This window comes from Hemiscyllium ocellatum, chromosome 11, assembly GCF_020745735.1.
Source record: "Hemiscyllium ocellatum isolate sHemOce1 chromosome 11, sHemOce1.pat.X.cur, whole genome shotgun sequence".
Classification (NCBI taxonomy): domain Eukaryota; kingdom Metazoa; phylum Chordata; class Chondrichthyes; order Orectolobiformes; family Hemiscylliidae; genus Hemiscyllium; species Hemiscyllium ocellatum.
In genome coordinates, this window is record NC_083411.1 from 17,200,148 (window position 1) to 17,212,493 (window position 12,346).

The 12,346-nt window shown below is 44.7% G+C and overlaps 1 protein-coding gene across 2 annotated transcripts in view; it reads left to right on the plus strand.

The window, feature by feature from the left end:
* Positions 1-3,148: 3,148 nt before the first annotated feature.
* Positions 3,149-12,346, plus strand: part of si:rp71-46j2.7 (sorting nexin-25) — a 67,635-nt gene continuing 58,437 nt past the window's right edge. For both annotated transcript variants that reach the window (XM_060832429.1, XM_060832431.1), the window contains exon 1: positions 3,149-3,496. In XM_060832429.1, the coding sequence (XP_060688412.1) occupies positions 3,281-3,496 (216 nt within the window). In that variant the 5' untranslated portion in view covers positions 3,149-3,280. The remainder of the gene's footprint in view (positions 3,497-12,346) is intronic.

The following is a 12,346-nucleotide window of genomic DNA, read 5'->3' on the forward strand; positions in this document are numbered from 1 at the left end:
AAAATCTCCACAATCTGGTCCATTATTAAGGATGACATTGCAGAGTACTTGGAAGTGCATAGTAAAATAGGACTGAGTCAGCACAGTTTCATCAAGGAAAGGTTATGCCTGACAAATCCATTGAGGAGGTAACAAGCATACTAGACAAAAACGAGCCAATGGATGTGATCTATTTGGCTTTCCAGAAGGCCTTTGACAAGGTGCCACATAGGAGGTCGTTAAATAAGAGCCCATGGTGTTAGGGGCAAGGTGCTGGCATCTATAGAGGATTGGCTGACTGGCAGAAGGCAGAGATTGGGGACAATATTGTGTTTGTCAGGATGGCAGCCAGTGACTAGTTGAGTTTGGCAGGGGGCAGTTTTGGGAGCACAGTTATTCACGTTATGCATTAATGATGTGAACGAAGGAACTAAGGGCATTGTTGTTAAATTTGCAGATAACAAAAAGATGGAGGGGCAGGTCATGTTGAGGAAACTGGGGAGGTTGCAGAAGGAGTTGGACAGGCTGGGAGAGTGAGCAAAAAGGTGGCTGATGGAATACAATGTGAGGGTATGCACTTTGGTAGGAACAATAGACTGGGGAAAGGCTTCAAAAATCTGAAGCACAAAGGTTCAGGATTTTCTTAAGATGAACATGCAGATCATTGATAGTTAGGAAGGCAAATGCAATGTTAGCTAGAAGACAAGAGCAGTGTCATAAAAGAGGCTGTATAAGGGTCTGGTCAGGCTGCGTTTGGAATATTGTGAACAGTTTTGAGCCTAAGGGAGAATATCCTGGGCATGGAGGGGATCGAGAGAAAGTTTACAAGAATGATTCCAGAAAGGACGGCTTATAATATGACGTGTGGTTGAGGACTCTGGGTCTGAACTCAGTGAGGTTAAGAAGGATGTGTGCGTGTGTGTGTGGATGAGTGGGTGAGGGGGTGGGGTGGTGTGGTGTGGTGTGGAAGGGTGGAATCTGATTTAAACTTATGGAGGACTTAGAGGCCTGGATAAAGTGGATGTGGAGAAGATATGTCCTCGAGGAGGAGAGACTAGGACCTAACGGCACAGCCAAAGAGTGCAAGGACGACCCATTATAAACTGAGATGAGAAGGAATTTCTTCAGCCAGAGGGTGCTGGTCTATGGAACTCATTGCCACAGAGGGTTGCGGAGACCAAGTCATTGAGTATATTTAAGAGAGAGATAGATTTTTGATTAATAAGGGGGTTAATGGTTACTGGGAGAAGACAGGAAAATGGGCTATATGAGAACATACCAGCCATGATCAAATGGTGGCACAGACTTAATGGCCCTATTGGTATAACAGTCAGCCATTCAGCCCACCCTGCATATTATTTCTATTTAAATAATTATCTCATGCCTTAGAATCATATAATACAGAAGAGGCTTTTCAGTCCATTGAGTATGTATTACTCCCTACACTTACACCACTTTCCCACCATCGGCCAGTAGCCTTGACTTTTTTTTAATTTCAAAAATATACTTTATTCATAAAATATTTTGATGATTTGTACAATTGGTCATGCCATACATATGTATACGTTCTATTTCTTTACATACAGTGATTGGAATTAATCAATTGTATATACAGGTCTGTACATTGATCATCCATATGTTTAGCTGAGGCGTCAGCGGAGCCCACTTACTGCGTGGGCTCCCTATTCTTCTTTAGGCAGGCAGATGTTAAACAGTGGTCTTTCCCCACTGCGAGTAAAAAGTGAGGTCTGCAGATGCTGGAGATCAGAGCTGAAACTGTGTTGCTGGTTAAAGCACAGCAGGTCAGGCAGCATCCAAGGAACAGGAAATTCGACGTTTCCATATCTCTCTGAATTTTTCCTATTAATTTACCCACCCAGATGCTTTTTAAATTCTGTAATTGTACCCACCTCTACAACTTCCTCTCTCAACATTTCATACATGCACCATCCTCTGCGTGAAAAGTTACCCCTCAGGTTCTTTTTAAAGCTTGCCCCATTCACCTTAAGCCAATGACATCTAGTTTTGGACTCCTTCACCCTAGGAGAAAGACATTGGCTATTCACCCTATCCTTCGTGATCACCCCTCAGTCTTTGACACTCTAGGTAAAATAAAGGCCTCAGCCTTTTGTCCAACTGCACATGTTTGGTCCTTATTCTCAGTCCATCTGGAAGGATGTTGTTAAACTTGAGAGCGTGTAGAAAAGTTTTACAAGGATGTTGCCAAGTCCGGAGGGTTTGAATTATACAGACAAACTAAATAGGCTGATACAGACTGGCATAGAAGGATCCTCATGACGTCAGCCTGAGATGACATTATCGAGCCGTCTTCTTCCTTCAGGCTGCTGAGCACAGAGCTCTCTGTGTGCACCTTCTGGAAGAAGAAACGTGAGCACGTCTCGTCCTGCTCCACCGAGTGGACCCTGGACCGGAAGATTATCTTGGAAGCCTCCGAGGCAAAGAGTGAGGCTTGCTGGCCCTTCACCTCCTTGAGGTCCTCCGTGACATCGACCCCCATCGTCTGCAGCAGGAGCAGGTTCTGCATAATTTCCTGGAGCTGGGACAGTTTTCCCCGCCTCTCTCTCACCTCCTGAACACCTTTGAGGATGAAGAACCTCTTGATGTTCCTTTTTACTGTTTCCCACCAGTCCGCTGGGGACTCAAAGAGGGGCATCACGGTTCTCCAACCTGCGTAGTCCCTCTTGAGCTCCTCAATGTTTCCCGGGGTCAACAGTTTTGTGTTCAGCTTCCACCTTCCCTTACCAGCCCGCTGCTCGTCCTGTAGGTGACAGTCGGCCAGCAGGAGGCAGTGGTCAGAGAAGAACACTGGCTTGACATCGGTGGATCTGACCAAGAGCAGGTACCTTTTTTTAATTTCAAAAATCTGACCGTATCTCCAAGAGCTCCTCCCAAGTCCTGCTTAAAGGTTGTGAAGTTTCCTGCCTCAGTACCGCTCCCAGACAGGGCGTTCCAGATTTCCAGCACTCTCTGGGTGAAAATTGTTTTCTCAAATCCCCTGCCTCACTTTATGAAGAAAAACACCTTTGACCACAAATCCGTCCGGAAGTGGTCAAATCTCCTCTAAACCTGTTACCTTTCACTTTAAAACCACTTCCGATTGAGCCTGTTTCCACCACACGTTCAACGAAGTCGCTGGTGAACACTAGTGATACGTTTTGTTTTTTGTTTGTGAAGGAGGGGCGTTTATTTTGTTCATGTCCAATGAGTCAGCCAATGATTAAAGGGCTTTTTCTTCGACAGAGGCAGGTTCCGCGTCAGCTTGTATTGTCTGAAGGCGGACATGTCTCCGAAACAGCTGCTGGCTGGTGTCCTGTTTGTCGCTCCGTTTATTTACTGGAGCCCTGGCTTGCTGCTGAATGTGCTGCTGCTGCTGGTTTTCAGCTGGTGGCTCCGTGCCCCGGTCACTGAGGGGAACACCGACCAGCTGGACCAGCTGGACCCCAGGCCGGATTGCGGGGACCAGGCATTGTCTGAGACAACGGAGGAGCTGGTGGTGGTGAGTGCGGTCTGTTTGCTCAGGAACAGCGATCTTCAGATAGAGAAACACTTAGCTTTTCTCTTCTCCAAAACCTCCACTGCCGAACCGTGACAACCGCAGTCTACACCACTGATTCTGATTTGGTTACAATTTCCTCCATTGCGTAGCCTTTCAAGTTGCTCAGTATGATCTCCTGTCTGTTTCTGCAGGCGGAATCGCTATTGTCTGTCTCTGTGTGAGGTTGAGGTGTTAGTTTTAGACCAGGAATTCTTGGTTATGGGGTCCACTGTGGGAGTCAAGTATGAGAATTAAGCTTAGGTGTATGGATTATGTTCTGGTCAGGTTTGGAACCAGGCTTGTCTGGTCATGATTGAACTGATCTGTAATTTACCCCACTTGCCCATTTTCACCCAGTAGCTCTGCATATTCCTTAAAACACAACAATCTCACTCACTTTTGACATCCTTGATTGTCGCTGCCTTCACTATACTCCAGGACAGTGCATTCCAGACTCTAAACAGCCACTGTGTGAAAAATATTTTTTCTTGACATTACTTCTTGTGCCAATTATCTAAAACTTCTGCCTATTAATCATCAAATCTTCCATCAATGGGAGCAGTTTTTCCTTATGTCACTATCAGATAGAGTCATGGAGATGTACAGCACAGAAACAGACCCTTCAGTCTGACTCGTCCATGTCAACCAGATATCCTAAGCTAATCTAGTCCCATATGCCAGCACTTAGCCCATGTCCCGCTAAACCCTTCCTATTCATATGCTGTCGGAGAAATTTGCCCAATTGGTTAGAGATCACAAAACACAGCTCGAAGTGAAATTGACAAACAGTTTATTGCAAGCTATATGGCTGGAAGAGAAACTGACTAGGCTGACACAGAACTGACAGTTTGTAGGTAGATCAGATTTCTCTTCCCAGAGCTGAGGATGAGATCAGTTTTATAATAGTGCTGCACGAGGCTGGTTACGAAATTGAAAACTACAATGTGTCTGGAAATGGAGTAATCCAGTTACAAGGATGCTAATTGGAAAACAGTTATCAGACGAACGTTCTGTTCGTTGGCACGGTGGCACAGTGGTTAGCACTGTTGCCTCACAGCACCAGAGACCCAGGTTCAATTCCTGCCTCAGGTGTGAGACTGTGTGGAGTTTGCACATGCTCCCAGTGTCTGTGTGGGTTTCCTCCAGGTGCTCCGGTTTCCTCCCACAGTCCAAAGATGTGTGGGTCAGGTGAATTGGCCATGCTAAATTGCCTGTAGTGTTAGGTGCAGGGGTAAATGTAGGGGAATGGGTCTGGGTGGGTTGCGCTTCGGCGGGTAGGTGTGGACTTGTTGGGCTGAAGGGCCTGTTTCCACACTGTAAATAATCTAATCTTTAAAAAATGCACAATGCATCATCCTGTAGTATAGATGATTTCATTCCTCTTTACAGGTAGGTGTTAATGTCTCCTTTGAAGTGGTGAGGTGCTTCCATAGTCCTGTTCCTGGAGCATGTCCTTTGATTAGATTAGATTACTTACAGTGTGGAAACAGGCCCTTTGGCCCAACAAGTCCACACCGACCACCTGAAGCGCAACCCACCCATACCCCTACATTTACCCCTTACCTAACACTACGGGCAATTTAGTATGGCCAATTCACCTGACCCGCACATCTTTGGACTGTGGGAGGAAACCCACGCAGACACGGGGAGAACGTGCAAACTCCACACAGTCAGTCGCCAGTCGGGAATTGAACCCGGGTCTCAGGCGCTGTGAGGCAGCAGTGCTAACCACTGTGCCACCTTTGCTGGTGCCTCTCTGTCTGACCTGCTCTTTATGTGACTTTGGTATTGCTGAGTTGTGAAACTGACCTTGGGGCAATGAGATATCTGTGGTGCTCTGTCATTCTTAATGAGCTTAAAGTGTATTCTCCTGGTGTGTGGGCTGTCTGATTTGGCTTGTGAGCCTGCTTGGGAATTCTGGGTGTTTTTGGTACAGTTTTTGTGGGCCTATCGTGGCTTAGCAGATCTTTTCCCACATATACCCATCCAGATACCTTTTAAATGCTGTAATTGTACCAGCCTCCACCACTTCCTCTGACAGCTCATTCCATACACGCACCACCCTGTGCATGAAAAGATTGTCCCTTGGGTCCCTTTTATATCTTTCCCCTCTCACCCTGAACCTATGCCCTCTAGTTCTGGACTTCCCCACCCCAGGGAAATGACCTTGTATATTAATCCTATCCATGCCCCTCATGATTTTATAAACCTCCATAAGGTCACACCAAAATTGGAGGTGTAGTGGACTGTGAAAAAGATTACCTCAGATTACAGTGGGATCTTGATGAGATGGGAGTTTAGATCAGTGTGGTGCTGGAAAAGCACAGCAGGTCAGGCAGCATCCAAGGAGCAGGAAAATTGACATTTCAGGCAAAAGCCCTTCATCAGGAATAGAGGATCAGCTGGGCCAATGGGCTGAGGAGTGGCAGATGGAGTTTGGTGCTGCATTTTGGAAAAGCAAATCAGAGCAGGACTTACACTTAATGGCTAGGTCCTGTGTAGCGTTGCTGAACAAAGTGACCTTGGAGTGCAGGTTCATAGCTCCTTGAAAATCCCAGTTGGCCCTGGGGAAGATACTGGTGAACTGTCTTCTTGAATATCTGCCGTTGAAATAAAGGTGCACCCTCAGTGCTGTTAGAAAGGGAGTTCCAGGTCATTGACCCAGCAATATTGAAGGAGTGGCAATATCACTCCAAATCAGGTTGAAGTCACTATCCTTTAAGTATGTACTGTTATATTCCTCATATCTCTCTGTTCTGTGATCGTCAATGATTTATGCCCAATAAATCCAGATCCTCTTGCTCATGCACCCCTTTTAGAATTATGCCTTCTATTTTGCAGTGTCTCTCTCCCTTCTCCATACTAAGATTAGTGGGAAGTGATGACCAAGTGGTATTATCACTGGACTGTTAATCCAGAGACCCATGTAATGTTGTGGGATACTGGGTTCAAATCCCACCATCTGGAATTAAGAGTCTAATGATGAGCATCAATCTGTTTATGATTGTTGGAAACATTCATCTCATCCACTAATGTCCTTTAGAGAAGGAAATTGCCAGTCTTACCTGATCTAGCCTATTTGTGACTCCACACCCTCCTGTAATGTGGTTGAGTCTTAATTGCCCTCTGGGATGGGCAATAAATGGTGGCCTAGACAGCAATGTCCTCATCCATGTGAATGAATTTAAAAAAAAATCACTTCACATTTTTCCTAATTGAATTTTATCTGCTTTTGCACTGACCTATCCACATTCCTTTGAAGTTCTGCATGGTTCACAATAATTCCAAGTTTTCCCTATATACCAAGCTCCATGTCATTAATGTGCAACAACAAGAACAGAAGTCCTAAATCCATCCTGGGGAACTCTGCAATGACCTTTCCTTCAGTCCAAAAAAATCAGCCATTAACCACCAGCTTCTGATTCCAATCAATCAGCTGTTCTTCTCACGTTGCTTTTTATTTCATGAGCTTCTTATTCAAGTCATTCATATCAATGTCATTATTTCCCAGTTCCCTTCATCCTCAATTCCCTCAGTCTCCAGTTGTCTGAACGATCAGTTCCAGCTTTGTGTGACTCTCCTCTGACTTTGGATTGCAGTTTATCCCCCTCCCTCATTCATTGTCTGTCGTAACTCCAGTCCAGTTATTTGGAACTACCTTAAATCCACTTTCGCGCTTCAGCTGTCCATCTGTCGTTTTACCATTTTCTATCTCCACTCTCATCTGCTGCTCAGTGCTGAATGCTCTGCTGTATTCAGAGCACTGAGGTTTGAAGTGAATAAGGCTGCAAACTAAATACAAATCGTGAGACGGCTGGAGAAACTCAGCAGGTCTGGCAGCATTTGCGGAGAGAAATTTTATGTCTGGTACAGAGTTCCAACACGTTGACTAACATACCAGCAGGGAGATTTGCTAGAGCTGCCGGGGAGGATTTAAACTAGTGAGGGGTGGGGGGAGTGGGGGAACCCAGGGAGGTAGTGAAGAAAGAGATTAATTTGAGACTGGTACAGTTGGGAACAGGAACGAATCAAATACTCAGGGCAGGCAGGAACAAAGCAGGAAACAAGGTAGGACTGATAAATTAAACTGCATTTATTTCAATGCAAGAGGCCTAACAGGAAACGCAGATGAACTCAGGGCATGGTTAGGAACATGGACTGGGATATCATAGCAATTACGGAAATATGGCTCAGGGATGGACAGGACTGGCAGCTTAATAGTCCAGGATTCAAATGCGATAGGAAGGATAGAAAGGGGTCAAGGGAAAGCGTGTCTAATAAGGGATACCATTACGGCTGTACTTAGGGAGGGTTTTTCCGGGGATACATCCAGGGAAATTATTTGGGTGGAACTGAGAAATAGGAAATGGGATGATCACCTTACTGGGATTGTATTATAGAACCCCCAATAGTCAGCGGGAAATTGAGAAACAAGTTTGTAAGGAGATCTCAGTTATTTGTAAGAATAATAGGTTGGTTATGGTAGAGGATTTTAACTTTCCAAACATAAACTGGGACTGCCATAGTCTTCAGGGTTTAGATGGAGAGGAATTTGTTAAGTGCGTACAAGAAAATTTTCTGATTCACTACGTGGTTGTACCTACGAGAGAAGCTGCAAAACTTGACCTACTCTTGGGACATAAGGCAGGGCAGGTGACTAAGGTGTCAGTGGGGGAACACTTTGGGGCCAACTAATTCTATTAGTTCTAAAATAGTGATGAAAAAGGATAGACCGGATTTAAAAGTTGAAGTTATAAATTGAAAGAAGGCCAATTTTGGTAGGATTAGGCAAGAACTTTCAAAAGTTGATTGGGGGCAGATGTTTGCAGGTAAACAGGCAGCTGGAAAATGGGAAGCCTTCAAAGATGAGATAATGAGAATCCAGAGACAGTATATTCCTATTAGTTGGAAAGGCAAGGCTGATAGATGTAGGGAATGCTGGATGACTAGAGAAGTTGAGATTTTGGTTAAGATATAGAAGGATACATATGTCAGGTATAGACAGCGGAGATCCAGTGAATCCTTAGAGTATAAGCAGTAGGAATATAGATAAGAGGGAAATCAGGAGGGCAAAAACAGGACATGAGATAGCTTTGACAAATAGGGTTAAGGAGAATCCAAAGGGATTTTATAAATATATTAAGGACAAAAGGGCAACTAGGGAGAGAATAGGGCCCCTCAAAGATCAGCAAGGCAGCCTATGTGTGGAGCCACAGGAGATGGGGAAGATACTAAACAAATATCTTGCATCAGTGTTTACTGTGGAGAAGGACATAGAAGATGTAGAATGTGGGGAAATAGATGGTGACATCTTGAATAATCTCCATATTACAGAGAACAAGGTGCTGGTTATCTTAAAACGCATAAAAGTGGATAAATCTCCAGGACCTGATCAGGTGTATCCCAGAGCTCTGTGGGAAGCTAGGGAAGTGATTGCTGGGCCCCTTGTTGATATGTTTGTGTCATTAAAGTCACAGGTGAGGTGCTGGAAGACTGGAGGATGACTAACGTGCTGCCACTATTAAAGAAAGCTGGTATGGAAAAGCCAGGGAAGTATAGACCGGTGAGCCTGACATTGGTGGTGGGCAAGTTGTTGGAAGGAATCCTGAGGGACAGGATTTACCTGTATTTGGAAAGGCAAAGACTGATTAGGGATAGTCAACATGGCTTTGTGTGTGGGAAATCATGTTACACGGACATGATTGAGTTTTTTGAAGAAATAATGAAGAGAATTGATGAGGGCAGAGTGGTGGATGTGATCTATATGGACTTCAGTTTGGTGTTCAACAAGGTTCCTCATGGTAGACTGGTTAGCAAGGTTAGATCTCATGGAAAACAGAGAGGAGTAGCCATTTGGATACAGAACTGGCTCGAAGGTAGAAGACAGAAGGTGGTGCTGGTGGAGGATTGTTTTTCAGACTGGAGGCCTGTGACCAGTGGAGTGCCACAAGGATCGGTGCTGGGTCCACTACTTTTCATAATTTATGTAAGTGATTTGGATGTGAGCATAAGAGGTATAGCTAATAAGTTTGCAGATGAACCAAACTTAGGGGTTTAGTGGACAGCGAAGAAGGTAACCTCAGATTATAACAGATCTTGATCAGATGGGCCAGTGGGCTGAGAAGTGGCAGATGGAGTTTAATCAAGATGAATGTGAGGTGCTGCATTTTGGGAAAGCAAATCTTAGCAGGACCTATACACTTAATTGTAAGGTCCTGGGGAGTGTTGCTGAACAAAGAGACCTTGGAGTGCAGAGAAGTAGCCATTTGGATACAGAACTGGCTTGAAGGTAGAAGACAGAGGGTGGTGCTGGTGGAGGGTTGTTTTTCAGACTGGAGGCCTATGACCAGTGGAGTGCCACAAGGATCGGTGCTGGGTCCACTACTTTTCATCATTTATATAATGATGTGAACATTTGGATGTGAACATAGGAAGTATACTTAGCAAGTTTGCAGATGACACCAAACTTGGAGGTGTAGTGGACTGCAAAGAAGGTTACCTAAGATTACAATGGGATCTTGATCAAATGGGCCAATGGGCTGAGGAGTGGCAGATAGAGTTTAATTTAGATAGATGTGAGGTGCTGTTGTTTGGAACAGCAAATCTTGGCAGGACTTAGACACTTAATGGTAAGGTCCTAGGGAGTATTGCTGAACAAAGAGACCTTGGAGTTCAGGTTGATTCTTGAAAGTAGATTCACAGAGAGGTAGGATAGTGAAGAAGGCATTTGGTATGCTTTCCTTTATTGGTCAGAGTATTGAGTACAGGAGTTGGGAGGTCATGTTGCAGTTGTACAGGATATTGACTAGGCCACTTTTGGAATATTGCATGCAATTCTGGTCTTCTTCCTTTGAACAAGTAACAAAGAGGATTGATGAGAGCAGAACAGTAGATGTGATCTATGTGGACTTCATTCGACAAGGTTCCCCAGGGGAGACTGGTTAGCAAGGTTAGATTTCATGGGATACAGGGAGAACTAGCCATTTGGATACAGAACTGGCTCAAAGGTAGAAGACAGAGGGTGGTGGTGGAGGGTTGTTTTTCAGACTGGAGGCCTGTGACCCGTGGAGTGCCACAAGGATCGGTGCTAGGTCCACTGCTTTTCATCATTTATATAAATGATTTGGATGTGAGCATAAGAGGTATAGTTAGTAAGTTTGCAGATGACACCAAACTTAGAGGTGTAGTGGAAAGCGAAGAAGGTTACCTCAGATTATAACGGATATTGTTCAGATGGGCCAATGGGTTGAGAAGTGGCAGATGGAGTTTAATTTAGATAAATGTGAGGTGCTGCATTTTGGGAAAGCAAATCTTAGCAGGACTTATACACTTAATGGTAAGGTCCTGGAGAGTGTTGCTGAACAAAGAGACCTTGGAGTGCAGGTTCACAGCTCCTTGAAAGTGGAGTCGCAGGTAGATAGGATAGTGAAGAAGGCATTTGGTATGCTTTCCTTTATTGGTCAGAGTACTGAGTACAGGGGTTGCGAGGTCGTACAGGACATTGGTTAGGCCACTGTTGGAATATTGCGTACAATTCTGGTCTCCCTCTGATGGGAGAGAGGTTGTGAAACTTGAAAGGGTTCAGAAAAGATTTACAAGGATGTTGCCAGGGTTGGAGGATTTGAGCTATAGGGAGAGGCTGAATAGGCAGGGGCTGTTTTCCCTGGAGTGTCGGAGGCTGAGGGGTGGCCTTATAGAGGTTTACAAAATCATAAGGGGCATGGATTCGATAAATAGGCAAAGTCTTTTTCCTGCGGAGGGGGACTCCAGAACTAGAGGGCATAGGTTTAGGGTGAGAGTGGAAAGATATAAAAGAGACCTAAGGGGCAACTTTTTCACGCAGGAGTGGTACATGTATGGAATGAGCTGCCAGAGGATGTGGTGGAGGCTAGTATAATTGCAACATTTAAAAGGCACCTGGATGGGTATACGAATAGGAAGGGTTTGTGGGATATGGACAGGTGGGACTGGATTGGGTTGGGATATCTGCATGGATGAATTGGACCAAAGGGTCTGTTTCCATGCTGTAATTCTCTGTGACTATGAGAAGGATGTTGTGAAACTTGAGAGGGTTCATTCACTTATCAGAACTTTTGGTGTTTTTTTTATGAAGAGAAAGCACATCCTCTTTTTGATTCTGTTTATTTATCCTAAATGAATCTTTCGTTTCACTTGTGCTGACAAAGTCACCAGATGCTGGTCATCCAATCAACCTAATGATTTTTATGTTAAGGACAGGGTTTGAATTGATCAGTATTCTAACAAGCATATATAAATTTTCCAAAAGTAAAGTCATTTTAAGTAGTGTGGGGAACCAACTAGTTTGAAATACAGGAAGGCATTGTGGTTCTGTTCACCGAGCTGGGAATTTGTGTTGCAGACGTTTCGTTCCCTGTCTAGGTGACATCCTCAGTGCTTTTGAGCCTCCTGTGAAGCGCCAACAATGAAACGAGGACATGCCACAACCCAAAGGACTAGCCACACTACCATACATCAAGAGCATTTCCGAACTGACAGCCAGACTATTACAACCACTAGGAATCATAACAGCACACAAACCAACAGCCACTCTCAGACAACAACTCACCAGAACGAAGGACCTGATACCCAGCATAAGCAAAACCAATGTAGTGTACAAAATCCCATGCAAGGACTGCACAAAACACTACATAGGACAAACAGGAAGACAGCTAACGATCCATGAACATCAACTAGCCACGAAACGACATGACCAGCTATCCTTAGTAGCCACACACTCAGATGACAAGTAACACGAATTCGACTGGGACAACACAACTAATATAGGACAAG